Source organism: Caenorhabditis remanei, chromosome I (genome assembly GCF_010183535.1).
Source record: "Caenorhabditis remanei strain PX506 chromosome I, whole genome shotgun sequence".
NCBI classification, from domain to species: Eukaryota; Metazoa; Nematoda; class Chromadorea; order Rhabditida; family Rhabditidae; genus Caenorhabditis; species Caenorhabditis remanei.
In genome coordinates, this window is record NC_071328.1 from 11,693,907 (window position 1) to 11,718,530 (window position 24,624).

Sequence of the window (24,624 nt, forward strand, 5' to 3'; positions counted from 1 at the left end):
AGGTGAGTGGGTAATCCTTCTTCATTCCGTAAGAATAACATAGATTTGTCCGACAAATCTCCTATCGAACAATACAAATTCTCTCTTTTTCTTCTTCTATTCAATTTCTTTTTCTCTTCTCAACGTCTTCTGCTCTTTTTTCGGAGAAACGACAATCTGAGGTATTAGGTATTAATCCACTCATTTGCTTCTATTCACTCTAGACTTAATCTCCTAGTTGGATCCTACCACAAACTGATAGTCAGTCAAAAGTTGTATTTCGGCCCTGGGACGTTACGAAACTCGATATAAACCAACCCAATAAGCCTGTCCTCCAGCTGTTTGTTTCTGTGTTTCTCGTCTCTGACTAGCCGAATATTTCTCTTGAATTTTATCCAAATCGACTCCTTTGGGTGGATTCGAAGATGATGCCACGTATCTGAAAAGAGGAGTTTTAGAAGGGAGAGAAAGAGGAGATCAAACCTTCCGAGATGCTGTAACTGGTCTAAACTGCTGATATTGGTCCTGCCCATCGGGGTCGTGATTCTACGGACCTGAAATTATTGAATGAGTTTGTTTAGGTAAAAGGTGCAGTTGGAAGGTTGGAACGGATTGAACTAAAGAATTTGCTTAGGAATAAACATGATAAATATTATAACTTTACTGCAATTCAAGAGGCACTATCTGTAAGAGTGACAAATGTTTGTGTTAGGCCTTGGTACAGTTGCAAAAAGTTTATTCAATCCGGACTCTTTTTACAGCATATGTATGTAAAAAGCAGAAATCACTTGCATGAGTATGAAAACTTGTTTGTCTCAAAAAGCTTTTCCCTCAATTTTTTGGAAATTTCTGATTCGAGAAATCTTTACTCACTGAAAGTAAATGTCCACAAAAATGGCTAACTACTTCGGCCGCATAAGGTTCCGGAAAAAGTAAAACTTTTATTCGAAATTCGGATTCACGTTTCGTATTTTTTGAGTGTTCCTCCACAAAAGAACTGGTTGATGACAGGATCTTGAACTTGAAACTTGGAGCTCATATGAGCAAAAACTTTTATTTTCTGCTGATTACTCTTAAAATGTTGTGTGAACCAACTGTTCATGACAAGGAAATATAAAAATTCTGAAATTTCTGTTTTTCCAAAAAAAAAAGGTGCTTTACTGTAACTTTCAACTCTGAAACCTGATAATTATAGCTAAAAAACTTCGAAAAATGACTCAATTATTACGAGATTCTTTCTGGAAACAAGGTCTGAAAAAACTAAATAACACCCTCTGTGCTTTGAACTAACACAACATTTCAAAAAAGTCTTCGCAACAAAATAGAAGAATCACTAGTAGGCTCTGCTTGACGCAAAGTCAATCCGAAATCATAAAAAGGTTTCTGAAGTTAAGGGGAAAAATAAACATGAAAAGTCTCCAGAAACGCAGACAGAGAAGTGAGACTCTTGCAATTTTCATGCTTTGTAGTCTTTGTAGTTTCAGTTTTTCTTGAATAATCTAGTTAGGGAAAACAGCTGAATGGCTTCGTATTAATTTCGGCAATTTCGGAAGATTTGAAACATGACTTTAGATTTCTAAATTAGAAGATGCTAGAGCTTCAACGTGGTTTAGTCTCGAACAGTCGCTAGAAGTCAAAAAAAACGTCTAAGACACGCCAGATTTAACATACTAGGCACATTCACATAAAGTAGTATATTCTATCATTTGTTGAATCTGAAAAAATAATAAATTACTTCTCTTTTCTGTTTTCTGTCTCCACTCAGTACACCTACTTATTCTTTCTCTCCGCCACGAAAATGTTATCAACACCCTCTATTTCTTTCCCACACTTTTTCTTTTTCCTTCCTCCGTTTCCCAATTTTTCTGCTTCTGAGAGGGACGTGAGCGTACCTGAAGGGGGAAAATAAATAGAATTATCAGGATAGAGCACCGGAAAAGGATATGACACCTCTCGGCTTTTGGCGTTGGATGCGAAAATGCAGAAATAGATTATTTGTTGAAAAATTGGGGGGAAATGAATGAGTCAAGTGGAGATCAAATGGTTGGAAAATAAGAGGAATTGGATAAAGGTAGATACTGTGGAAAAATCCGAATTTCGAAAAGACCTAGATATTTTCAGTCTAAAATTAGAGTGTTTATCCAACTTTTTGGTAGATTCGCTAGATTTTGAGACATAAATCATGTCCTAGGATTGAAAGAGAAGTGAGAGCGTCTCACTCCTTCACCGATTTCAGTGGATTGTCATTAAAGAAGCAAATATATCTCGAAAGCTAGGAGACATATCAAAATGTTCTGAACTACAAAAATCAAGAAAAAGAATGACAATTAAAGTAACTGTTGATCGATATAGTCAAAGCAGATATCAATGATATTTATTAAAGTCAAGTAGTTACTACACAGTTGAGTGCTGCCTTGGCTTGAATCCATCATACGTTAGAAGCTAACAAAGAAATCATGAAAAGAAGTTGATTCGTGTTAAGTTTGTTAATTTTAATAATTTAGAAACCCAAAGGAAACAAAACAAACCATTCTCGCTTCTCAGACTCGAAAAGTGGACAGTTCAGAAAAAAACAAGCAAAACCTTGATAACAAGACATACATAAACCCAAACACTACAGTAATTGAAATACTGGAACAATTACTTGGAGCCCATCCAAGTCAGAAGCGGTTTGTATCTCATGACCAACTAAATTTCCGATCTGATCTCTGCATACAAAATTCAAATTGCTTCTGATCTGGCAGAGTGCCAAGTTTTAGTTGAATCACATTTTCAAAAGAAGAGAGAAAACATTCAATTGCATAGAAGTAACTCACTCCATATGGTAAAAACATGCTCTGATTGAGTTCATCCATTAATGTTGTCATTGTTTTAAACCGATGTTGTGATACCGGAACACGAATACCCTGAAAGAATTGTTTGGATTATTCACTCAGAAAACGTGCTCCACAGAGTGACTAACCGTAAAGAAAACATCTCCTTCCTTGTAAAAATAAACAGTTTTTGCAGAGTATGGTCGGGTGAAAGTCCTCGAAGGGTTCTCATACGTCTTCATTATTCCATTTTTTGGTTGTACTGGGAGCTTCTGAATCAGGAGTTTTCAATGGTTGAATAAACATTTATTGGAGTATTTTGGAGTATGTGGGAACAAAAATAACAAACCTGTGAATTCTGATACATTTTGTGTAATCAGATGAAGCGAAAAGTTTCTTTTTTCGAATAGAGAATTCGTAGTTTAGTAAGAAGAGTGGGGGGTGAAACGGGAGGACGTGTTGAGAGAAAAGAAATTAGTAAAAAGAGAATGTGTGTGACGAAGCCAAAGGATTTGGAATTCCCGACTAAATGATTCTACGGCTTCTTCTTCTTCTTCTTTCGACGAGGTTTCGGAATGTCACGTGCAGAGATAACGGAGATGATTAATAGGGCGAAAACTTACTGAAGACGTCGAAGGCATGACCTCTTCCTCGTCTTTTTGCCCATTTTCCATCCAATTTTTGAGTCTGAAAATGAGTGGAATTGGTGGGTGAGAAGAAGGGATAAACAAAACGAGAAATCAAGATAGACGTACTGGGAATAGGTGCAGAAAGTGCGGACTATATACGGGTAAACAAGTGGGATTCAAAACGTTGAAATGTGGTTCAACGCAGTCTAGCAAAACGGATTTCGACGGAGCGCAGTTAGAATGGAAGAATTTTGAAACACATAATGAGTCACATCAGGAAAAGTCAAAAGGGATTCTAGATAAATCTGAAAACTTTAAAACGTAGTGAAACCATAATTGGAAACAGGGAAGTTGCCGAGACATATCGCGTATCTTTCAAAATTCAAAATTTCCCGCTTGTTGAGCATTTGGAGAGCATCGACGCGTTATGGGAACAGTTAAAGCTCAGCCAATTGGAAAAAGCGCGGAAATTCAAATTTTAAAAAGTGAGAAAAGGGGAGGGATGGGTATTATGTAGAGGAAAAGAAGGACGTTTTGACTTTTGAACAAGCACCGTAACGACGCAATCAGATAGTTACTATATGGGTGACTACTCTCAATGCAATTTCGTAGAGAATGGGAAACTGTTTTTGGAAATCTATGAATGATGCAAACCTTTAGTATTCTCGCTCTACCGAAATTCAACGAGATATTTTGTTGTCTGCGCCTTTTTTATAGGGTTTTGATAAATTTGGTGCATTCGGTCAAGAATGGTGTGTTGTTCTCGAACAAATTTCTTTCCTTTCAGCTCTATCAGCAAGGGATTTTTGCTTATCTATACTGATTCTAAGCAAAAAAACATTCTCATTGACAAATCTGCACTTTAAATTAGTTACAAAATGTTATAAACAAAAGATTTTGTAATGAGTAATATTCTAGAAAGAGAGATGAGTCATATATCTGTTCTCAGGTCTTCGAATAAAGGTTCTCAGGTCTTCGAATAATTAACTAGAGAAAAAAGGAAACCTTACAAGAAACAATAATGTATGAGCTGACATGGAAAACAGTCTGGAGGACTCGAAGAACGTCAGCAAGTTTGAAATGTCTAGGAAGAGGGGGAGGGATCGAAATGATCTCCGATAAAAAAAATCCTTATGGTAGACGGTTTCTACCTAGAGGATTAGGAATACAACATAAAATACATTTTGTATTTGAATTTCGGTATGAAAAGTTTACAAAAAACTCAGAGCATCTTATGAAGTACCCCTTAGAAGCCATATTTTACGGATACGGTAAGCTAACATCGCAACATTTATATTATGTTAAATCCTTTGTTATTATCTTTTTTTTGGAAAAAGAGATTATCCGTTCCCTTTTTTTACAAAAATCTTTATCTTTTCTTATAGTAGAATAGTATAGCTTTAGCAGATCCTTATCACATAAATCTGTGGTTTATGAGGAAAGTTCAAGAGCAGGATGGCGTAGAAGAGAGCATTTGGAATAGTGAGTCGAATTGTTTAAATTGAGCAAAATTTGTAGCTCAAGAAGTAATTTCGTACGATCATTTTTGCAATAAAAAAGGATTGAAAAAATAGAAATTCAGCGTTCCCACAGAAAGTGTACGCGACATTTCCTAGGATAGAGCTATTGCCCATTTTTCATAGATAACTTCTGAAAAATCTCTTCGCCTCCGACTTTCAATTATTTCAATCTCGATAGAGCGCAGTTCGTAAAACAAAAACATTTCAGACAAATGGGGGTGGCAGATGTTTCTCGAAGGCAACTTTTAAAGACATAAAGCACAAAATATAAAAATAGAAAAAAGAAAGCGAGGGAGAGAAAGATCAAATGACATCTCAAACAGGTTCCGTTTCGGTCCAACAAATCAGTGCTCTCTCCGCTTCGAATACTCTCTAATCAGTCCTTTTCGTTCGTTTTTAACTCCATAGCAACACTCTCTCTAACTCCTTTTTTCTTGTTCTTCTTTTCTTTCGAAAAAGAGGAAAAAAGTTATCTCAAAAACGGGAGCGAGTGGGAGAAACGTCTCCTTGACAACGACGACGCGGTGAGAACTGACAGAAAGACATAAAAATGAAAGAAAGAGGAATGGAAATTTGATTATGATTGGCAGTAAGTCACATGGAAATCAACAGGAAAAATGAGAAAACGGAGGGAGAAATTCTCAGGAATTAAATGTTTTTCGTGGGGGTTTATTTGTTTATCTCTAGAAAAACCCCAGGGGACATTCATTCAAAAGTCTTGAATTTGCTGGAATTGGTTGTAAAATGGAGATAATTGGATTGCGTGCCATGTGTTGGTTTCATGATAATACCTGATTTTGGAAGAATGCTATATAGCGTGACAAAGTCAAATTCTTGAAATTTATGTTTCATTCTTTGCTTCAATCAGACAGATCTCGTCGTTCAAGCACATCACAGAGATCAAAAGTTCAAAAATAAATTCAGATAAGATCAAGAACAAATGGAACAGATAATGTTCGCAGGTGCTTTATTTTTGCTCACTTTTTGAAACAAACTTAAAATCACTGTTTGAAATTTTCGTGTAGTTCAGACTAGTGAGATCAACTTTGTAAAAATCACCCGTCAGGGACTATCGAACAGTTGAAAACTACAAAACCAAAGATCTAGGGAAGGAAGACATTTTTAAAGACTCACATCTTCAAACCTTTCACAGCTATCGAACCGTGACAGCGGACAGTGTTTGACAAAAAATTGTTAGTGTCTGGTTCATGCAATGTTATAATTTTCCTGATAAATCGTTGATAACAGAGATTTATTTCAAAATGCAATTAATAATACTTTCTACTAAACTGTATGAACTTGATTACTGTAGGTGCCGGATTACTGTAGTTGCCGAAAAAAAGAGAATGATTTGAACTGGGAGGTTTAGTATTGATTCGAAAAAATCACAAGTTCTGAATCTTGGTTTTCTTTTTTTCGTATTCGGATCATTGAGCTAAAAGTAGAATTTATATTGCATCCACCCAAAAAAAATAATCAAAAGTCTCCCAAATGAAGAAAAGTGAGAAAAGTTACCCCGAAATCTGCTGATTTAGTGTAGGTGTATTTCCAGAAACTATACACTTTCTCACACTTTCCACGTGGGCTACTTTGGTTGTTCTGTGCTCTCTTTGGACTAATTGAATGGGAGATTCAAGGAAGAAAACAAATTTATTAGAAGAGAATCAACTGAAACACAAAATAACAAGAAATCAAAGGAATGAAAAGGAACCCGATTTGGTTGTGTAAAGATTGAATGAAATTATGATATCATTTCGAAAATAAAAATAGATTTAGGAATGGACATAAATCTACTTTTTTCCTGGATCTTGGAGATTACGCTCTAATTAGAAATGAAAAGTTCAGAGGATTCAATAAAGAATAAAGAGACAATGAATGAAGCTCAGTGTCTCGTTTTGTGATTAGAGCGCACTTTCCGTGCTCTTGAACTTTTAATACAAGTAACAACCGAAAATTTGAAATTTCAGTGTGCAATACGGCCTAAATTGGCATTTTAAAACATCCCAAATCAATATTGATTAGTCTCAAATGAAAGAAGTCGATGTCTAGTTCGATGCATCCTGTCAGAACTTCCGCTTTTTGATCTACGTCCATCTGAAATAATTCTGGTCGAGAAATCTGAGAGTTATGAATAAATTACATTCTTGAAGGCCACACACATCTGAGGATCAGCTCCAGGAATTGGAAGGGAGAAGCAGAACGGAGGAGGGTTTCGAACTGGAAATAGATAGATATTTAAAAAATTCTGAACGATTTCATCGAACAGAGTCAAATACAGCTAAACTCAAAAACTTTTGCGGTTTTTTAAAAGAAAAATGACAAGCGGTTTGCGTGTTGCCAAGTTAAACTTGGATCCCATTATAATGGTGTATGTACGGTGAACAACTGCAAAAGGGATGTGCTTGGAAAATGTAGAAATTTAATTATGTATCTCTTAAACATTGTAAGTCACTATTGTAAAGTATTGATTTCGTACTGGAAATAATGAATTCAGCACTCTATATGCTCTAGTGTGCTCTGTGAAATTCTATGTCGCAATGCGGTTGGCGTCTTGCTAAGAAACACATGGATCCAATTGTAAGTATGTATGTAACTTGGAAGTAGGATATACACCGCACTAGGCTTGATAATGAAAATAAAACAGAATATCAAACTTACGGCTAATATCTTGCATGAAGTAGTGACCATCAAATCCAATTGCCAAATCCAAACCAATTAACTTTGGATTGTACGTGGCATTTACACAAACTGAAAGATCCGACATTAGTGATAAAGGTTCACTTCAAACTGAATACCTGAATGGCTGAAATCTGGGATATCGACTATCACGCAGCATGCACAATTGCCTTCGTAACATTGGCAGACATCTTGAAGAGCGGTTTTTAGTTTTTCTGAAAATAAATTGTTACAGAGAATGATAGAAAGGAAGTGCGCACTATTGAGCCTCAGAAGTTTTGCTAAGTCTGATAGAGCGCAATACCCTATTCGGAACTGACCTTTCACAATAGTCCCATTTGCTACTTTCACTACTGTCGTTTTGAAATCTTCAGGTGTCACTAACACAACTGTCCCATCTGAAATTAATTCTTGATTTTCTACATCCATCTTCTTTTAAATCTTACTCTCCGCAGCATCTCCACCTTCCAATTCCAAAATAATATTTCTCAAAGCCTCCGGCAATCTGAATTTTAGGTCGAAAAATGAGGAATAGTTTCCAGAATTCTGAGAAACTCCAAATTTTTCAGAAATGAATTTAGAAGTATATCCGATGACATTGTATCTTTCAGAGGTTTTATATGAAATATAGAGTACAATGAAAACGAGACCGACTGCAAACGGAATTCTCATGTTGCAGGAGAGTGAAGGGAGGCTGCCGGTCACAATTGATTTGGGTGAAGGGAAGAGGACCGAGATGTCTGCGTCTCTATGGTTTCTTCTATCTCGTACTTGTTAGACGACGAATCAAGGAGGCTTGCTGATTCTTAAGAAGGGAGAGCAGCAAGACATTGTTTCGAAAAAAACGGTGGTGGGAAACTGTGAACTCGGAGATTGATGGGAGATCTAGTTCATCAAACCATGTACTGTGCCGTGCAATAATATACGAATTATGGCCGCTTTCAGTTGAAATTGTTCAACTTTGAGAGGGTGTTACGGTATCACTGGTTGTCCCACAAAGTAACATTTTTTATGGATCCAACAGACCAAGAGTGGAGCTTCATTTTTGTTGTTGACAACTTTTTTTACGAGTACTCCCTAAAGAGTTATGGTCATTTTAAGACAACAACTCAAAAATCGCACTATTTTGCACTGAAATTGGTTATACTCGAATGTCGTATTTCTTTTTTATTGATTTATTATTGATTTACTTTCTTCTTGTTACTCTCGTATTGGTCCCCCATCCATTTAGCTCTCTTTCTATTGTCAACGTCCCTGCACCCTGATCCTCCTCCACGCTATTTTGATATGACGACATCTGTTGCTTTATTGTCCGTGCTATGTACACCTTTTGTCATGGACAGATTCTGGGTCTCCAGATCAAAAATGAAGGAATTTTCGGTGACAGTAAGAATCATTATCAGCCCATAGACCCTAATTCAGTAGCACGCGCAGAGAAGCTAGAGGATTCCATTTCTGTAAGCTCTCTTTTATTGACGCAATAGAAATTGATATAGAGAAAAACCATTTATTTCAATATTTTTCAATCAAAACCATTATTCAAAGCCATCTCAAATCGGCATTCTGAAGCATCCCAAGTGGAAACTGAGAACTCTTAAGTGGATCAACTCGACTTCGAAATCCATGCAACCGGAAAGAATTTTAGCTTTTCTATCCAAATCCAACTGAAAAGATAGGGCATTTTTATGTTATGGGTTTTGTCTGTTTTTTGTAACTGCGCTTCACCGAAACAGTGAAACGGTCGGGAAACGACGCGCAGATTAAATTTCAGAATTGTCTAGATTACTCACTTTTGTAAAAGCAACACAGACGCCAGCGATGTGTTCTGCTCCAGGAATTGGAAGAGAGAAGCATATTGGAGGAGGATTGCGGACTTAAAAATAAAAACTATTGCGGAATCTTGAAAAAATAATCATACTAGAGATCTCTTCACTGAAATAGTGTCCATCCACTCCAATCGACAAGTCTAATCCGATTGTGACTGGATTGTATGTAGCATTTACACAGACGGAATGTCTGAATTCTGGAACTGAGATACCAGCACAGCATGCACAATTTCCATGGGCACATTGACAACCATTTGGATCAGATTTTTGGAGAATTATTTCTGAAATTATGGTTGATCTTGGTAGTGTATCACGATATGAAGGGACGATAAGATGTCTCAAAATTTTGTAAATCAAAACTTATAAATCTAGATCTTCACTTTCGTAGTTGAACACTTTTTGCTAGCTCTTTTGATTTTCAAGACATGCGTCTTCAAACATAGATAACAGGAATGAAAAAGTTGTAAACTACAAAATGAAATTCGAGATTTGTAGGTATTTAAAACCAAACTTTACAGAAAATGATTCTTGTCAAGCCTCATGAGCAGTTTCTAAGGAAAAAAATGTATAAGGGAATAAATTTAATTGAGAATTAGAAGGCAATTTCTTATTTCCTCCCAATTTCAGTTGGCTGTTTTCAAATGCTTATATCACAAAAACTGGAATATCTATTCAAAATTTTCAACTACAAAAATGAAGACCGCGTTTTCATCGATAAAATCAATTTTTAAAAAATTGAAAATTTGACTTATAACATTTTGTGACAAGCTCTCAAATGTTACCTTTCTCAACAATTTGTTTCGAAGTGAAGATCTTCATTCTATAGGAATCAGTGTGGACTGTCATGTAACTCGAGTTTTTCTTACCGAGAGACACCAACAATTCATCTGAAATCAACGATTTTTTTGTATCAGATTCTCAATTAACTCACTCTGTTCAATTCGTTCGTTAGCTAATCTCAAGATGATCTTCTCCAAATTTTCGTTCAATCTGATTCTTCCATTCAGTTTTGAGGAGTTTCCATTGAAATTCACATATTTCGTAATCGATTCAAAGTTCTTGTTTAGAATATCAAGTGAATCGAAAGTGCTTGATTTGTCCAGAGATTTCAGAGAAAAATTTACAACATTTTGCTTTTTCTGAATACCGAAACAGGAAGAAAGGGGAATAATTAGAAGAAGAATCGAGAGAAGAAGACGCATTTTTTTGTTGAGAATGCGGAGAAGAAGACGGAAGAGATAAGGGGAATGGAGGTCACTTGACTCGGATATATTACACTTTTTATCTCGTGGAGATTGAAGAACACATGGAGAGAAGGTGAAGGGAGCAAATACATTTATTATATACAAAGATCTAGTAGTACAGTAGTAAATGATGGACGAAGATGAGAATAGAGTAAGAGAGTTGATTGGGAGGAGGATTCGGTACTTTACTTTGGTACGGAAAAAGAAAGAGAAAATTATACAGGAAAGTGTTCGATTCGTTACGAGATTGATGAGAAGGGATGAAGAGTGATAAGACGGTGATGGTGACGGTAGTCTATTGATCTGAAAATATTTATTTGGAGGGATGAAAGATTCTCCTCTCAACTCACTCTCGCAAGCACGATCGGTGTAGTTAGTGCCTCCTTGCTCAGCCATAATCGCCATATCCGACATGACAGAAGTTGTCTCGGTGAGCTCGGAGTGTTGAGATTCCTCAACTTGCCAATCCCATTTGCAACGGTCTGGGATGTTGTTCTCGATGCGGATCTATAAATGAAGGAATTGATTTTGACCAACTTTCCATAATCAAGTACAGTACCGCTCAAAACGTTATCAGCATTTGTTGTTTTCAATGGAAAATGATCAACTTTGACAGTGTATTTCGGTGTCATCTCATTATCCGATAAACTCAATTTTATATGGGCTGAACAAAGTCAAAATAGCACATCATTTTTGTAGTTGACCATTTTCTTGTAGGGACACTGTCTTGAAAGTTACAGGGTGTCAAAGTGAAATGCTTCAAAATTTCGCTTATATACACTGAAATTAGTCGGTTTCAAGGAGAAATGACTTTGATTACCTGTAACTTTCAAGACAGTGCCCCTACAAAAAATGATCAACTGCAAAAATGATGTGACTCTGTTCAGCCCATACAAAATTAAGTTTATCGGACAATCAGGTGACACCAAAATACACTATCAAACTTACTTAGTCATTTTCCACTGAAAACAGCCAAAGTTGATAAACTTTTGAGCGGTACTCTAGGAAACACGCTCTACTGGAACTCCATGAGTCTCAATAAAGCACACTTGTGTCCCTCTACTCACCTCATTGATGAGTGCCTTCAAATGAGGATAGTCTGGCCGGACCTCGAAAGAATATGCATCAATCATATCCATAATTCTCTCGAATTGTCTAGGAATACGATTGAAGAATGTCTGACGAGACTCATTTCTGACTGAGAGCTTCGCCTGTCCAACCAGCGTACGATCAGTCATATGACGCCATGGCAACTCTCCAACATACATCTCAATCAGCATATAAAACCAGCATTCGACGTCATCACGTCTTCCCAAATCCATTCTTTTGTGTGCCTGAAGACTTCCGTAACGAACGGTTCCTCTCCATCCGACCTCTCCACGAGACTTCATTTTTCTGTTATCTCTGTCAACATACTTCTTCGCAAGTCCGAAATCAAACATGTAGATTGTCTTGTGTTGACCGTGTTCACGCATTCCTGGAGCGAAGTTACTCGGCTTGACGTCACGACTCAGATATCCAATCTTATGGAGTTCATCGATGGCATCAATCGTCTCCAATGCGATTTTAGTTGTCGTATTGAGAGTGAATGAACGAGATGGTTGCTCAGAACGAAGACGATAGAGATCTTTTCCGAGGAGACTGATCACCATGTAGTTGTATTCACGACGGATAGTTCCCTGGAATGAAAGATAGAAATTGTCTTTTTGGATTCCTTCCTCCTAAGTGAGTACTTACATAATCAATGATGTCACAGAAGTGATATCCCTGATGACGTTTGATGCTTAGAAGCACTTTGATCTCCATCGGAAGCATTCCAGTCGAATACTTCTCGGTTTTGATGGCGACGGTTCTGCAAAAAATGTATTGAGACCTGGAAATGGAGTAGTGGAAGCGCTGGGTACTGTATTGATTAGCATGGATTTAAGGGTTACTGCGTAGATTTACGAGACTCGTGTGGATTTACGGAAGCAGGTGTATATTTACGTGACCTTACGTGTAACCAAACCCGCCTTTCCACGTGAATAACGCGCTCGCGGCACCCCAGACGTTCTCATAAATCCCATCACCTACCTTCCACCAAAGACACTCAAAAAGACGTGTCCCATGGCACCATCTCCCAATTTATGACGGAAAAAGAATCGATCCCCCTTATCATTATCAAAATATTCTCCCTGAACCGGAAGTCGATCCTTTCTCGCATTATTCTCCGATTTATCCTTAATTGCAGGCCCACGAAGACGTGGCTCCGGATTCGGAACCTGATGAACAACGTGCTCCATAGCGAAAGACTCTTGAGCCGTCGGTTGGAATTTGACACGTTTCTTGTGGTCGACCTGGAATTCGAACTTGAAGGGTGAAGCAACCGCGCTCCATCGGGATATTATTTTTCAAAAAGACCGTGCCGCGCAATTTACCGTACTCACATTTTCCTCGGCCACCAACGTCGGCGTATTCGGAATTTGAACCATGTCGGTTTGGTCCAACGCTGTAAAAGTTTAAAACTATAAATATGTGAACGCACGTAGATCAAAATTACCAGAAGCCATGATTGCTGAAGAACTTCGGAAGACTTTTTCGCTGAGAGCTTGCCGAAATTCTAAACTGATTTCGATTTTCTATCCCTGCTGCTCAATAAAAATGCCAACCAGATTATCCACGTCACCCCCATTTAACGTGAATCCAATTTTTACATATTGCCAAGTAGTCAAATCAGAAAAAAAAGGAAACCATTGTCAAGTTGTGATAAAACCGATTTTCGACGTGATTGTTTGCGTATTCAGTTCGAGAAGAAATGGGTCAAAAGTTGAGTTCAGGGAATACGGTAAGTAGGTCACGGGATACGGTATAAATCAGAGAAAATATGTTTTTAGAAGTCTCAATCTTCACCTCCTTCTGTTTCGGTATGCTATAAAAAAAAGAAAAGGCGTTGACGGACTCGAACCACCGTTGCCAGAATCAAAGGCAAAAATGCTACCGACCGCGCCCTCTTGCACCTTCCGGGACCTCAGCAAGGTTCACCAACTAACTATTTTTCAGAAATCTTCTTCCGCGCCTTCTGTCACCGCGAAACCAAAATCTGAAAAAGAGCCAAAAGACTTGAAGTCGTTATCATCAACTTCCAATAGCAATAGTCTTCGTGTCGATGAGTCGAAACCGAAAGTCAATGTAATCAACTTTTGTTTCATTTTTCTAAATCGAAAATAAACTTTCAGAATGAACCACTATACGAAAATCTCAGTTACCATGGTTGAAAGCTGTCTCGTCTTCCCTTATTTCTCTTCCTAATAAATTATTTGATTTCTTTGTTCTAGATGATTTGTGACATGAATTCTGACATTTTACGTATTCTGACATCGTCAAGGACAACCCGATAGAGTCCAGAGTAAATCTGACTTTTTCTATTTTCTATTCCTTTTTTCTTTTTTTCGCATTTTTTTTTCTATCCGGATTGAAGCCAAGCCTTTAATCTTTAATTATAGGTTCGCATCGGGCTGAGAAGTTGGTGGATTCGTCGCTTTTTTTCTGGGGAAATTCAAAGAAGAGCCATTTCTCGAGTGAATTTGCAGAAAAAATGCCCATCATCACCTTCGTCGTTGGCTATATTTATTTGGTATTCGGATCTTTTAAAACTTTCCAACTGATTGGTTTCGGATTTAAATTCTCCTGCATTTTATCTGCAATTCTCGCAATAATTTTCTCTTGGCACATTTACAAAATCGCCAAAGCTACATCTGGAAACTTGGTTTGCCCTCGGACCTTCGCACTTCAAATGCTTCTCACTCATTTTTCGATGATTGTTGTCATAATAGCAATAGCATCATTGGCATGGCTTCCTCAGACATCGGTACTGTCATGTTAGTAAAGGTTCTCAAAATCTGAATTTCAGGCAACAAAATCAGTATCGTTCGCTCTTTTTCTATTTTTCGGATACTTATTGAATATTGGAGCCGGAACTTTCCCAACATTTTCTGTCGCTGACCCTTTCTATTGGAATCAAAATCGTTCAATTTCCCCGTCGTATGATAGAGCTTTGAAGTCGGTTTTGCTTGGAGTATCGTCTTACTGTTTCGTGAGTCACAACCTAAGTCCTCTCAAAACAAGAAATAAATTTAGGCTCAATTGACATTTTTGTGGCACTCGGTAGCTACGATGGGTTTTATCTTCGTTGACGTTGTACTGATGGCTCATTACTGGGAGATTGCAGGAGTTGATGATTGGGAGGAGCCACGAAGAGAAGAAAATAATGAAATTTTGATCCAAGAAAATGATATTGTAGAGGATTTACATATGGATTAGAAGTTGTATAATAAATTTGATCTATGATACTGCTTTTTGAGAGAAAAGTACAAACCACAAAAACAACTCATTGTTGTTCATAAGAACATTTCGCAATCTTTCACCATGTTTTGAAAATCGTTGCAGCTTGCTGTGTCCCCTCATCTTCAGTCAGTCTACATATTTTCTAATTCCAATTCGGTGAGTTTTCAAAAAAAAAACGACAGTTTGCTCAAAAGTTGAAAAACAGTTTTCAATTTTGGACGGTAAGTCTATCAATTTTCAAGTAAACTGCACATAATTCGGGTGAAAATTTAAATAAAAATGTTTGGTGAATACTTTGGCATCATTATTGTTTCAAAAATTGCAACTTTCACTAACAAATTACACCTATTTACGCCTTTTTAGTTCAGCAGTGCGCCGAAATTCAGTGGTGAGGCCAGCGCCGCCGACACAGCCGAAACGAGTGTTACCGTAGCCATGCGCCTTTAACCACTCGGGTCTCGCAATGAAAACGGAAAATAGCACTTTTTCTATCCAATTCCTAAACTTCTTTTCGATTTTTCAAGCCTTGAAAATGTTTTCCAGCCAAATCTTTGATCGGAAAAATTAAAAAATCGATTTTTCGTTCGAATTAGCTTCATTTTTGATTGTTTTGCTAAATTATCACTCAAACCTCTGAATCTTCGCTGATTTTTTCTCAATTTCTCATCGACATTTTTTTATATTACAGGAAACTCCAAATACTGGGTAGCAAGACGAAATGAGGTGAGTTTTTCTTGCAAAATTCAACTGTAAAAAGTTTACCGCATGTTCAAAGTTGGATATGCAGTTTTTCTCATGTTGACTGAAACTTTGTCATCAAGAAAACATTATTTCTCTTTCAGCAATCTCCGTCTGCAAAAACGTTTGGCTTCGGCCGTATTGAAGTGCGGAAAGCACCGTGTTTGGCTTGACCCCAACGAGGTCAGCGAAATCTCTGGAGCCAACTCCCGCCAAAGCATCCGCAGACTCGTCAATGACGGACTCATCATCCGCAAACCAGTCACCGTTCACTCCCGTTTCCGCGCCCGTGAATACGAGGAGGCCCGCAGAAAGGTAATTAAATTTTCCTAGTTTTGAACATTAAAACGCAATTATCGATTTTAGGGACGTCACACCGGTTACGGAAAGCGCCGTGGTACTGCTAATGCCCGTATGCCTGAAAAGACCCTCTGGATCCGACGCATGCGTGTCCTCAGAAATCTTCTGAGAAGATACAGAGACGCCAAGAAGTTGGACAAGCATCTTTACCACGAGCTCTACCTCCGCGCCAAGGGAAACAACTTCAAGAACAAGAAGAATCTCATCGAGTACATCTTCAAGAAGAAGACTGAGAACAAGAGAGCCAAGCAACTTGCGTAAGTTTTTTTTGAAATATTTTAAAGTTTTGGAACTAAGTGTGGTATTCCGAGCTACCACATGAATATTATTCTACTTATTTTTACAACTAAAATGTTTCAGTGACCAAGCTCAAGCTAGACGTGACAAGAACAAGGAGAGCCGTAAGCGCCGTGAGGAGAGACAAGTCGTCAAGCGTGCCGAGCTCCTCAGAAAGATTTCCCAAAGCGAGAAGATCATCGCCGGAAAGTAAAACTTTGTTGTTTTCTCTTATAATGTCAATAAAGTTATTTGTTGAACACCTTTATAACTGTTGATTTGGACATCTGTGTGGCTACTCTAACACTGTAACAGCTTTCAGTCTTCCATGATATTTGGGGTTGAAGTTGAGGAAAAATGTTCAAAAACAAATTAATTCCAGGCGGGGGAGGGAAATGCGGGTTGAAGCCCATCAGGTTTTCAATGTGAGCGTTCAATTATGCGAGTTCTTCAACGTCGACTTGTCTGATCGGGGTTATTACCAGGTTGATAAAGTATCTTGAAGCGTCTCACACATCGAATTCAGATACGTCTAAAACCGAAGAAAACTGTTGAAATGGGGTCGATAGACATTTCACACGACGTGGAAGCAGACAGAGAACTAGGGTCTGGGCAAATAGTGATCATTGTAGAACCCATTTATAATTTTCAGGCCAAGAACATCGAATAATATTCTATTGGCACATGTTTATCAAGGCTCGGCTGTTAGTAAAACAATCGAAGTGACGTATCAACATGAAAAGTTCAATCTAGGTATCAAAAATGAAATAAAATTTAAAAAAAAGAAGCTTCCTCTATTCAGACGATTGGTTTCATATTTCGATTCAATTCAACTCTACACTCAATTTATGCGAACCACAAAAATTAGAGATCGAAGTGGAATTATTGTAATCAGTTAAATTTTTAATGAATGAAATGTAGTCGTATTTAAGATACATGGACCGTTACCATCCACCTCAATACGAATCATTCCTGAAGGTGACAAAACGCATCGTGGAGATTCCTTTAGATCCGACTCGATTAGTCGCCGCCGCCCGTTCTTTGTATTTCGATAGCGGTTACCTGTCAGCAATCACAATGTGTGTATATAGTAGTCTTGTAATGGTTGCGACGAGACAAAGAAGAGCAAACGCTACAGAATCGGTAGGATTATAAGAAAAAAGAGAGAATGGTGTAACAACGCTCTACCAGTTATTACAGACATCATCAGTAAAAAGCACAAAATTACGACGAGTATACAATTCCTCGGCTCATGCTCTCCTATTCGCCACACGATCCATTCAACAATTCATCGTTCGCAACTCGGAACTAATAAATGCATCGGTTTCTGTTGGTAAACAACAAAAAGTTTGAGTTTTTGTGTAATTTTAGAAGATTTAGCGATTCTCGACGTTCAAACTGAAATGAAAGCTGCACTTTTGCGGTTCGACAGCTCAGAGCATCCGACGAGATGCGTGGAAGCAGATATTTCTGAATGGAGTGCAAAGATTACTCTTATTTATCAGCAGATGTTAGTGTTATTCCGAAGATCAACTGGTATGAACAACTTAATGTTGAAGTTTATCGATTTTTCATTTATTTTCCAGAGCTCAATCAACAACTGCTTCTTGTGTTTGATAAACAACGTCGTGCAGTGTTTCGTGAAGCGTTTTGGATAACTGAGCGACCGATTGATAAATGTTGTATCAGAACACCTGTGGCAGTTCTCGAACACTATAAGTCGATTATCAAAGTGGACTACCTCAAGAAATTACCTCGTTGCACAATTTTCTGCGAAGAAACTGATTGTCCTGGGGAATATTGGTTAGTGAATGTTCAGAATTATAATGAAAATTAATGAATTTTTTTCAGTCCAATCATTTTCGAAGATGTTTTCTCTAGAAATCCGAATGAAGCTTTGCAAGTGAATCGTACTGGCCAAGAGGTTTCCTCTACTTTACCGAATAGCGCATCGATGCCAGTTGTGAAGGCACACGATAAGCATAAGTCATTTCGGGAGAAAATACGAAATGAAACAAGAAAATTGATTCATCCAAGAAGAAAAAGTTTGGATTGCTCGCAGTCTTTATCTCGGAAAGTGGTAAGATTTGTGATGTGTGATAGTTGAAACATTCATCAGAAAATATACAGGATAACAAATCTCGAAATCGTACGAAGACGGTGGTAGAGACCGTTTCTGCAGATGGAGTTGGCCTTTTGCTCAAGACACCACCCTCAGAAGTTGTTGAAGGAATCAAAAATGTTCCGATTGCGTCGGAAGAAACTGTTGATAGTCCAAGTTGTCACAGTGAGCCAATTGGTAAGATAATGTTTGACAGGTTTTACATCAAACATCGATTTCAGCATCTCCATCTTCGTCTTCAGAATTCGGGCGTTGTTCGGCTGCTGGTGAGTTTGATCCAGCGAATGATCAAATTCCATTGGTTTCGAAAGAAAGTATCACTTCTGAAGAGGTATCTGAAGTCAAGTTTTTAAACAAACACCGAGAAAAGTTTCCAGGTCCGCAACGCTCTCCGAACCTCAGTTTCTGCAGACGACGTTCTTTCTCTCTCTGCTCGTATAGCTGGTCCATCACAAGTCGGAACGCTGTCTCAAGCAGCTGATCAAAAGCTAACAGAAGAACATCCGAAAGATATAATGGCTGCGTTTGAACTACTCAGAGAACGAGAGGCCGCGAAAAAAATGTTGAGAGAGCAGGCCAATTATGAGGGTCACCTCTATAGGTTAGATTTTTTGAAGTGACAATTCAAAGCAACAAATTTATAATTTTTCAGCGAGCAATCCGGAAAATCAGCGTTCGGTCCTGTCTTCACTCCAATAAAGTCCGCATTAGTGATTGGTGATCCAGTTCTTCGCTCCGCCACCAAAAATCATTTAGTTGTGTTTGTCCACGGATTAGAGGGATCCCATGAGGATCTAGTTCCATTCCGATGCGGTCTCGACCAGGCTATCAATGCTCACTATCATGGAATTCAAATGGAAGGAGAGGATTTTGAAGAGGAACCATGGTCATTCGATTATTTGATGAGTAGCGCGAATCGGAGTCAAACTTGGGCAGATATCACTACAATGGCACATAATTTATTGTCAGAAGTTAGAGAATACGTTGAGGAGGCACGATTTGATATTCAGAGAATCAGGTGAGAATTTTTTCTCTTATTTTTATATATCTCGAGTTGTTTCAGTTTCATGGCTCACTCTCTTGGCGGAGTTATCGTACGAAGTGCCGTCGGTTTGGCACCGGAACTGGAAATGCAGTGGATGGTCGATAGATGTTTTACTCTGATGACAATCAATTCACCGCATCTCGGTCTTGCCTACGTTCAGAAGCACATTCATTGGGGAGTTCAATTCGTGAAGTGGTGGAAAAAATCTCGATCAATGGAGCAATTATCATTCCGAGATTCCCTTGAATTCGCATCTTCTTTCGTTTACAGAACTTCTCTGAATAGTTCGTGTGGGAAGTTCAGAAATGTGTTGCTGGTTGGAACACCACGTAAGTCATAATTCACAGTTGCTGAAACTTCTTTATATTCCATTCAGATGATCAACTAGTTCCGTACATGTCTTCCCTGTTAGTCCCATCAAAAATCTCGTCAGAAGATCAATCACAATTTGGAGAGGCTTATAGGTATTTTTTAAAGCAAAATTGCCTAAAACAAAAATAAATATTACAGAGAAATGATGTCGGCGTGTTTGAATTCTATCAAAAACAGTGAAAAGAGTGAAACACTGGTCCGATACACCACATTTCATCAGTTGGGGTCATCGAATACTCAGAAGCTCACTGGAAGAGCTGCACACGTCATTGCTTTAGAAGATTCGGTGTTTATTGAGAAGCTCTTCAACATCTCCGCCGTCAAGTATTTTGTATAATCCCTCTGGATATAAATTGTATTAATTTATTTTTAATTTATTAAGAACCTCTAGTTCCCTTTCGAATACCCACATTTTCACTCCCATTATTATCACTTCTTTCCTTTTTTCATCGGTTCAACCATTTCTATTGTGGCACCATACTTATCACACATTCCTCTTCGTTCTCTTCATCCCCTTCCTTTCAGTTTTCAACTGTTTTATCATTCCTGCTGCTTATTTCGGAAGTCTCCGATTCACTCCAACTACGTGTATTTCTAGAACTTTTCTCTTTTTCTAGCTGCCTTTTTTCTGTCTCCGGTGGCCTCAACTTATTCAATTCATTCAAATATTTCGCTCCATTTCTCGACGTATTCGATTTATTTCTAATTTCTAGTAATGAAAATAGCTTATTCTAATATTCTTCCTTCTTCTAACGAAATATTTTTGGTTTGAAACCAACTCTTCCTATATTTCATTTCAGTGTCTGACTGTTTTTCCAATAATTGTGCTCAAAATCAGATGGATGTCAATGGTAATTTTCCGGCGTGGAAAAAGAAAAAGCGAAAGTTTAAAATTGGAAAAGACGGGCAAAAAAGTATGTTTTATAGTAAAACTCATGCAAAACTGAGAACTTTCAGTCAAGTTAAAACCCAGTGTTCCGATTTCGGTGTTTCCCAAATCAGCGCAGACAAATGGAGTAATTCGTCAAAGTGGAGGACAAGAATCGAATATATCAGCATCTTTAACGATTAAAAAGAAGAAAAAGTTCAAGAAAAATAAGAACAAGCAAAATGGAACTGCGGTTGAGATGAAAGATGAATTCATGACGTCGTCTGTTCAATTGACAAATGGAGTTTTGACCAAGAAAGCTAAAGTTGAATTGAAGACGGTAAATCCTGAAAAAATAACTTATAAAACAAAACGAATTTCAGATACCTTCCCTATTGAGAGTTGTGGAAAAACCTGCAACTCCAGTTCGTTCCATCTCAAATCTCTTTGCTTCTCAATCCGATTCTAAAGTCAACTATTCTGAAAAGCCTGCACAACCTGTAAAGTCATCGTTACTAGGAACTCCAGTTCCTTCTGTTTCCAAGACCACAATTTCTAAGTCATCCGTTGCTCGAACGATTGCTTTCACACCGAGTAAAGATAATGTCAAGTCAACTCCGCCGTCAACCCCGAAATTCGTTCCAAACTCTGAGAAATTCACTCGTCCTCAACTCCCTATTGACGTTGTAGAGCAACAATTGATGTATGAGTTGGCATCACAAGAGACTCTTATTGTTATCGGAGAAACTGGATCCGGAAAATCGACGCAAGTTCCTCAGGTTTCAAATTGCATTAAGATCCTCATTAATGCCTGGTTTTCAGTTATGCGTTCGTGCTGGAATTGCTGAAAAAGGTGCGATCGCTGTGACAGAACCTCGACGTGTGGCAGCAGTGTCTCTTGCTGCTCGAGTTGCTGTTGAAATGGGAACGGATATCGGTGGAGTCGTTGGTTATCATGTTCGATTTGAGAATGCCACAACGCATAAAACGAAGATTGAGTATATGACTGATGGAATCGTTTTGAGGTAAAAATTTGCATTCTTTGGAACTAGAAAAAAAAGTGACAGGGACGTAAGCATGGTCATTTCAGTTTCAGAGAAAATTTATTAACAAGTTCATAGTTTTCACGACATCGTTTTCCCAACCGTAAAGGTTGCATCTAAACATTCTCAATGTTCCTTATTACATAAAACGTAGAATATTCCAGAAAAGCCCTCGTCTCACCACTTCTTGACAAATACTCGACTGTAATCATCGATGAGGCTCACGAACGGAGTCTCCATTCAGACGTTCTTATGTGCATCCTGAAAAAATGTCAAGAGCAGCGAAGAGAATCAAAGAATCCCCTCCGACTTATTATCATGTCTGCCACACTTCAAGCTGACAAGTTCCAGGCTTATTTTGATAATGCGAAGGTCGTTTTGGTAGCTGGACGGACGTTCCCAATCGAAGTTTTCCATGTGAATCCGAAAATTAACAAATCGTTTTCTTCCACTGATTACGTGTACAATACGGTTATTTGTGTGAAACATGTTCATTTGAATGAGCCTAAAGGGTACGGTGCTTCGGTAATCCAGCTGTTTCCGATTTCTGATTAATTTTCAGCCATGATATACTGGTATTCCTTACGGGAAGTGAAGAAATTGAAGCTGTTGCTCATCAACTTGCTGAACTCAATGGATCTCTTCCAGCATCTGCAGATTTCATTCTGCCTGTTCCACTTTATGCAGCTCTTCGGCCTGAAAAACAAAAAGAAGCATTCAGAAAAACTCCACAGGGTGCCCGGAAAGTGATCATTTCTACTAATATCGCTGAAACTTCTGTTACGATTCCGGGAATTCGAGTAGTGATTGATTCCGGAAAAGTTAAATCCAAGTAGGCTGTTTTAATGTTTTAATCATTAACAATTTATTAATTTGCAGACGATTCGAAGCCACAAATCGTATCGATGTTCTGAAAGTTCACAACGTGAGCAAAGCCCAAGCGAAACAACGAGCTGGAAGAGCTGGAAGAGATGCGCCTGGAAAATGTTACAGGTTGGAATTAGTTGATTGATTTACAATTCGTGATTTTTGTCGTAGCTAGATTGTAGTTTGTTATCAGTGAAATATTTCTTCTTTTTCGTTTCGATAAGAATTCAGTTTCAACTGATTCTTTTGTTACCGTCGATGTGATTATGGTTAGCTTTAAGAAGTTTTTGAAGAGGTGAGGATGATTAATGTTAAAATTAAGTAAAACAACTCTCATTTGGAAAAATCTTTAGCTCAAAAAGAAAGATTTAATACTCGTCAATGACAAATATGCAAGTTTCTAGACCATATAGACCACTTTCACTCCACGCATATTAATTTTCAGATTATACTCTCGCGAAGATTTCCACAAGTTTGAGACCGAAAATATGCCAGAAATCTTACGATGCAATTTGTCAGCAACATTCCTCGAATTGATGAAACTTGGTATGAAGAATCCACATCGTTTGCAACTTCTCGATCCACCAGAGCCGGAGAATATCGATGCAGCACTTTTGGAGCTTACTGTAATTGAGTTACACAATTGAAACGTGAAAACTAAATTGTCTGATTTCAGTCTCTCGGCGCTATCAAACCAATAACTTCGGACCGAAACAAGTTTATTCTAACAGATATGGGAAATTCCTTCTGTATGTATCCATTGCCACCAGATCATGCGAGAGTACTTTTTCAAGCTCAAAAAGAGGGATGTATCATGGAAGCTATCAAAATCATCGCTGCAATGCAGACAGATGCTCTGTTTTCCGGTGGAAGTGATTCGAAAAGTGATCTCGATGTGGAGAGAATCAGAAGACGATTTGAGACGAGAGAAGGAGATCATATCACTTTGCTCAAGCTTGTTCTGTTAACCAATAACTTCTTCGATCAACTGAATTCCAAAACGGAAGCTGATGCACGGTACAACAAATCAAACAAATCGTTAGAACGAGAGTACAACGAAGCGATCAGGGTGGGTTCCTTCACTCCACCATATCTCAAAATGTTTCTTCTTTCAGAAATTCTGCAATGACAATATGATCAACGAGCAGCACTTGAAGACTGCATCAATGATTGAAGATCAGTTGAAAGAGATTGCTGTTGAACAAAACGTTCCATTCTCAACGTGTGGTGCAGATTTCTCGAAGATTCGGAAGTCTATCGCCGTCGGAATGTTTTTGAATAGTTGTGAATATGATCGGCAAGAAGATCGATATCGATTGATGATCAATCCGGCGATCACACTGAAAATCCATCCGTCTTCGTGTCTTTCCAGATCCAAACCCGCGTATATCGTGTTTTCGGAGTTGATGAAGACTAATGATCTCTATGCATTGTGAGTTTTAGTTTTGAATATATTCCTAAGTTTTGCTCAATATCATATCTCTAATCTGCCTACTTGTTAATTTCTTTTTTTCAGACAAGTCACATTAATCGACGCTGACTGGGTTCGACCACTAATCACTGAACACAAAAAGATTCGTAAAAACCATCTGGCTGAAAGTGCTCAACGCATTCAACAGATCGCTCAAGTCGAACCAAAAGCCAAAAAGCCGAAGCTTAATACAACGTTATGATATTCTTATTTTTGCTAGTATCTTGTTGATTTTCCCTTGTTTTCCTTGCACTTGTTCTCGTGACTCTCTTCACTTTTTATCCATTTTCTATTATTTTTTCTCCTACCTCTCATATATTCCACATCCATATTTCCAACCTATCTCTATTGTTCAGCCTCGCCAGTTTCCGCAAAATCTCATTGACTGTTACTTCTGTTTTTTCTATTATTTTGGGTTTTTTGTCTTTGTATTTCTTTTCCATTCGGTTCAC

General features: G+C 38.1%; 9 protein-coding genes across 9 annotated transcripts; 4 read left to right on the top strand and 5 right to left on the bottom strand.

The window, feature by feature from the left end:
* Positions 1-273: 273 nt before the first annotated feature.
* Positions 274-3,159, bottom strand: GCK72_002591 (uncharacterized protein; the record flags this gene model as incomplete). The annotated part of the gene is made up of 5 exons (XM_053723504.1): positions 274-418; positions 463-533; positions 2,796-2,885; positions 2,942-3,064; positions 3,142-3,159. 5 exons carry the CDS (start codon positions 3,157-3,159, stop codon positions 274-276), a joined length of 447 nt encoding a protein of 148 aa, XP_053592149.1.
* A 3,762-nt stretch (positions 3,160-6,921) lies between these two features.
* GCK72_002592 (uncharacterized protein) lies at positions 6,922-8,289 on the bottom strand (the record flags this gene model as incomplete). The annotated part of the gene is made up of 6 exons (XM_003112234.2): positions 6,922-7,035; positions 7,082-7,158; positions 7,600-7,689; positions 7,737-7,832; positions 7,938-8,015; positions 8,064-8,289. The coding sequence occupies 6 exons, from the start codon at positions 8,287-8,289 to the stop codon at positions 6,922-6,924; spliced, it is 681 nt and encodes a 226-aa protein (XP_003112282.2).
* An 878-nt stretch (positions 8,290-9,167) lies between these two features.
* Positions 9,168-10,645, bottom strand: GCK72_002593 (uncharacterized protein; the record flags this gene model as incomplete). The annotated part of the gene is made up of 5 exons (XM_053723505.1): positions 9,168-9,281; positions 9,408-9,490; positions 9,536-9,724; positions 10,226-10,330; positions 10,375-10,645. The coding sequence occupies 5 exons, from the start codon at positions 10,643-10,645 to the stop codon at positions 9,168-9,170; spliced, it is 762 nt and encodes a 253-aa protein (XP_053592150.1).
* Positions 10,646-10,982: 337 nt separating this feature from the next.
* On the bottom strand, positions 10,983-13,158 carry GCK72_002594 (uncharacterized protein; the record flags this gene model as incomplete). Its single annotated transcript, XM_003111983.2, has 6 exons — positions 10,983-10,990; positions 11,038-11,194; positions 11,755-12,366; positions 12,425-12,539; positions 12,761-13,023; positions 13,114-13,158. 6 exons carry the CDS (start codon positions 13,156-13,158, stop codon positions 10,983-10,985), a joined length of 1,200 nt encoding a protein of 399 aa, XP_003112031.2.
* A 323-nt stretch (positions 13,159-13,481) lies between these two features.
* GCK72_002595 (uncharacterized protein) lies at positions 13,482-13,894 on the top strand (the record flags this gene model as incomplete). The annotated part of the gene is made up of 3 exons (XM_053723506.1): positions 13,482-13,511; positions 13,561-13,590; positions 13,727-13,894. The coding sequence occupies 3 exons, from the start codon at positions 13,482-13,484 to the stop codon at positions 13,892-13,894; spliced, it is 228 nt and encodes a 75-aa protein (XP_053592151.1).
* A 367-nt stretch (positions 13,895-14,261) lies between these two features.
* On the top strand, positions 14,262-14,986 carry GCK72_002596 (uncharacterized protein; the record flags this gene model as incomplete). Its single annotated transcript, XM_003111942.2, has 3 exons — positions 14,262-14,534; positions 14,577-14,759; positions 14,804-14,986. 3 exons carry the CDS (start codon positions 14,262-14,264, stop codon positions 14,984-14,986), a joined length of 639 nt encoding a protein of 212 aa, XP_003111990.2.
* An 819-nt stretch (positions 14,987-15,805) lies between these two features.
* On the top strand, positions 15,806-20,260 carry GCK72_002597 (uncharacterized protein; the record flags this gene model as incomplete). The annotated part of the gene is made up of 17 exons (XM_053723507.1): positions 15,806-16,063; positions 16,115-16,365; positions 16,469-16,594; positions 17,037-17,137; positions 17,187-17,271; positions 17,317-17,527; positions 17,585-17,717; positions 17,765-17,920; positions 17,971-18,187; positions 18,236-18,464; positions 18,515-18,683; positions 18,728-18,837; positions 18,884-19,107; positions 19,159-19,524; positions 19,570-19,880; positions 19,928-20,015; positions 20,062-20,260. The coding sequence occupies 17 exons, from the start codon at positions 15,806-15,808 to the stop codon at positions 20,258-20,260; spliced, it is 3,234 nt and encodes a 1,077-aa protein (XP_053592152.1).
* A 501-nt stretch (positions 20,261-20,761) lies between these two features.
* GCK72_002598 (uncharacterized protein) lies at positions 20,762-24,374 on the top strand (the record flags this gene model as incomplete). Its single annotated transcript, XM_003112176.2, has 11 exons — positions 20,762-20,837; positions 20,881-21,131; positions 21,175-21,570; positions 21,614-21,816; positions 21,999-22,346; positions 22,397-22,666; positions 22,714-22,827; positions 23,147-23,327; positions 23,378-23,770; positions 23,817-24,133; positions 24,218-24,374. 11 exons carry the CDS (start codon positions 20,762-20,764, stop codon positions 24,372-24,374), a joined length of 2,706 nt encoding a protein of 901 aa, XP_003112224.2.
* On the bottom strand, positions 22,753-24,502 carry GCK72_002599 (uncharacterized protein; the record flags this gene model as incomplete). The annotated part of the gene is made up of 3 exons (XM_053723508.1): positions 22,753-22,811; positions 23,206-23,325; positions 24,481-24,502. 3 exons carry the CDS (start codon positions 24,500-24,502, stop codon positions 22,753-22,755), a joined length of 201 nt encoding a protein of 66 aa, XP_053592153.1.
* Between the last annotated feature and the right edge of the window lie 122 nt (positions 24,503-24,624).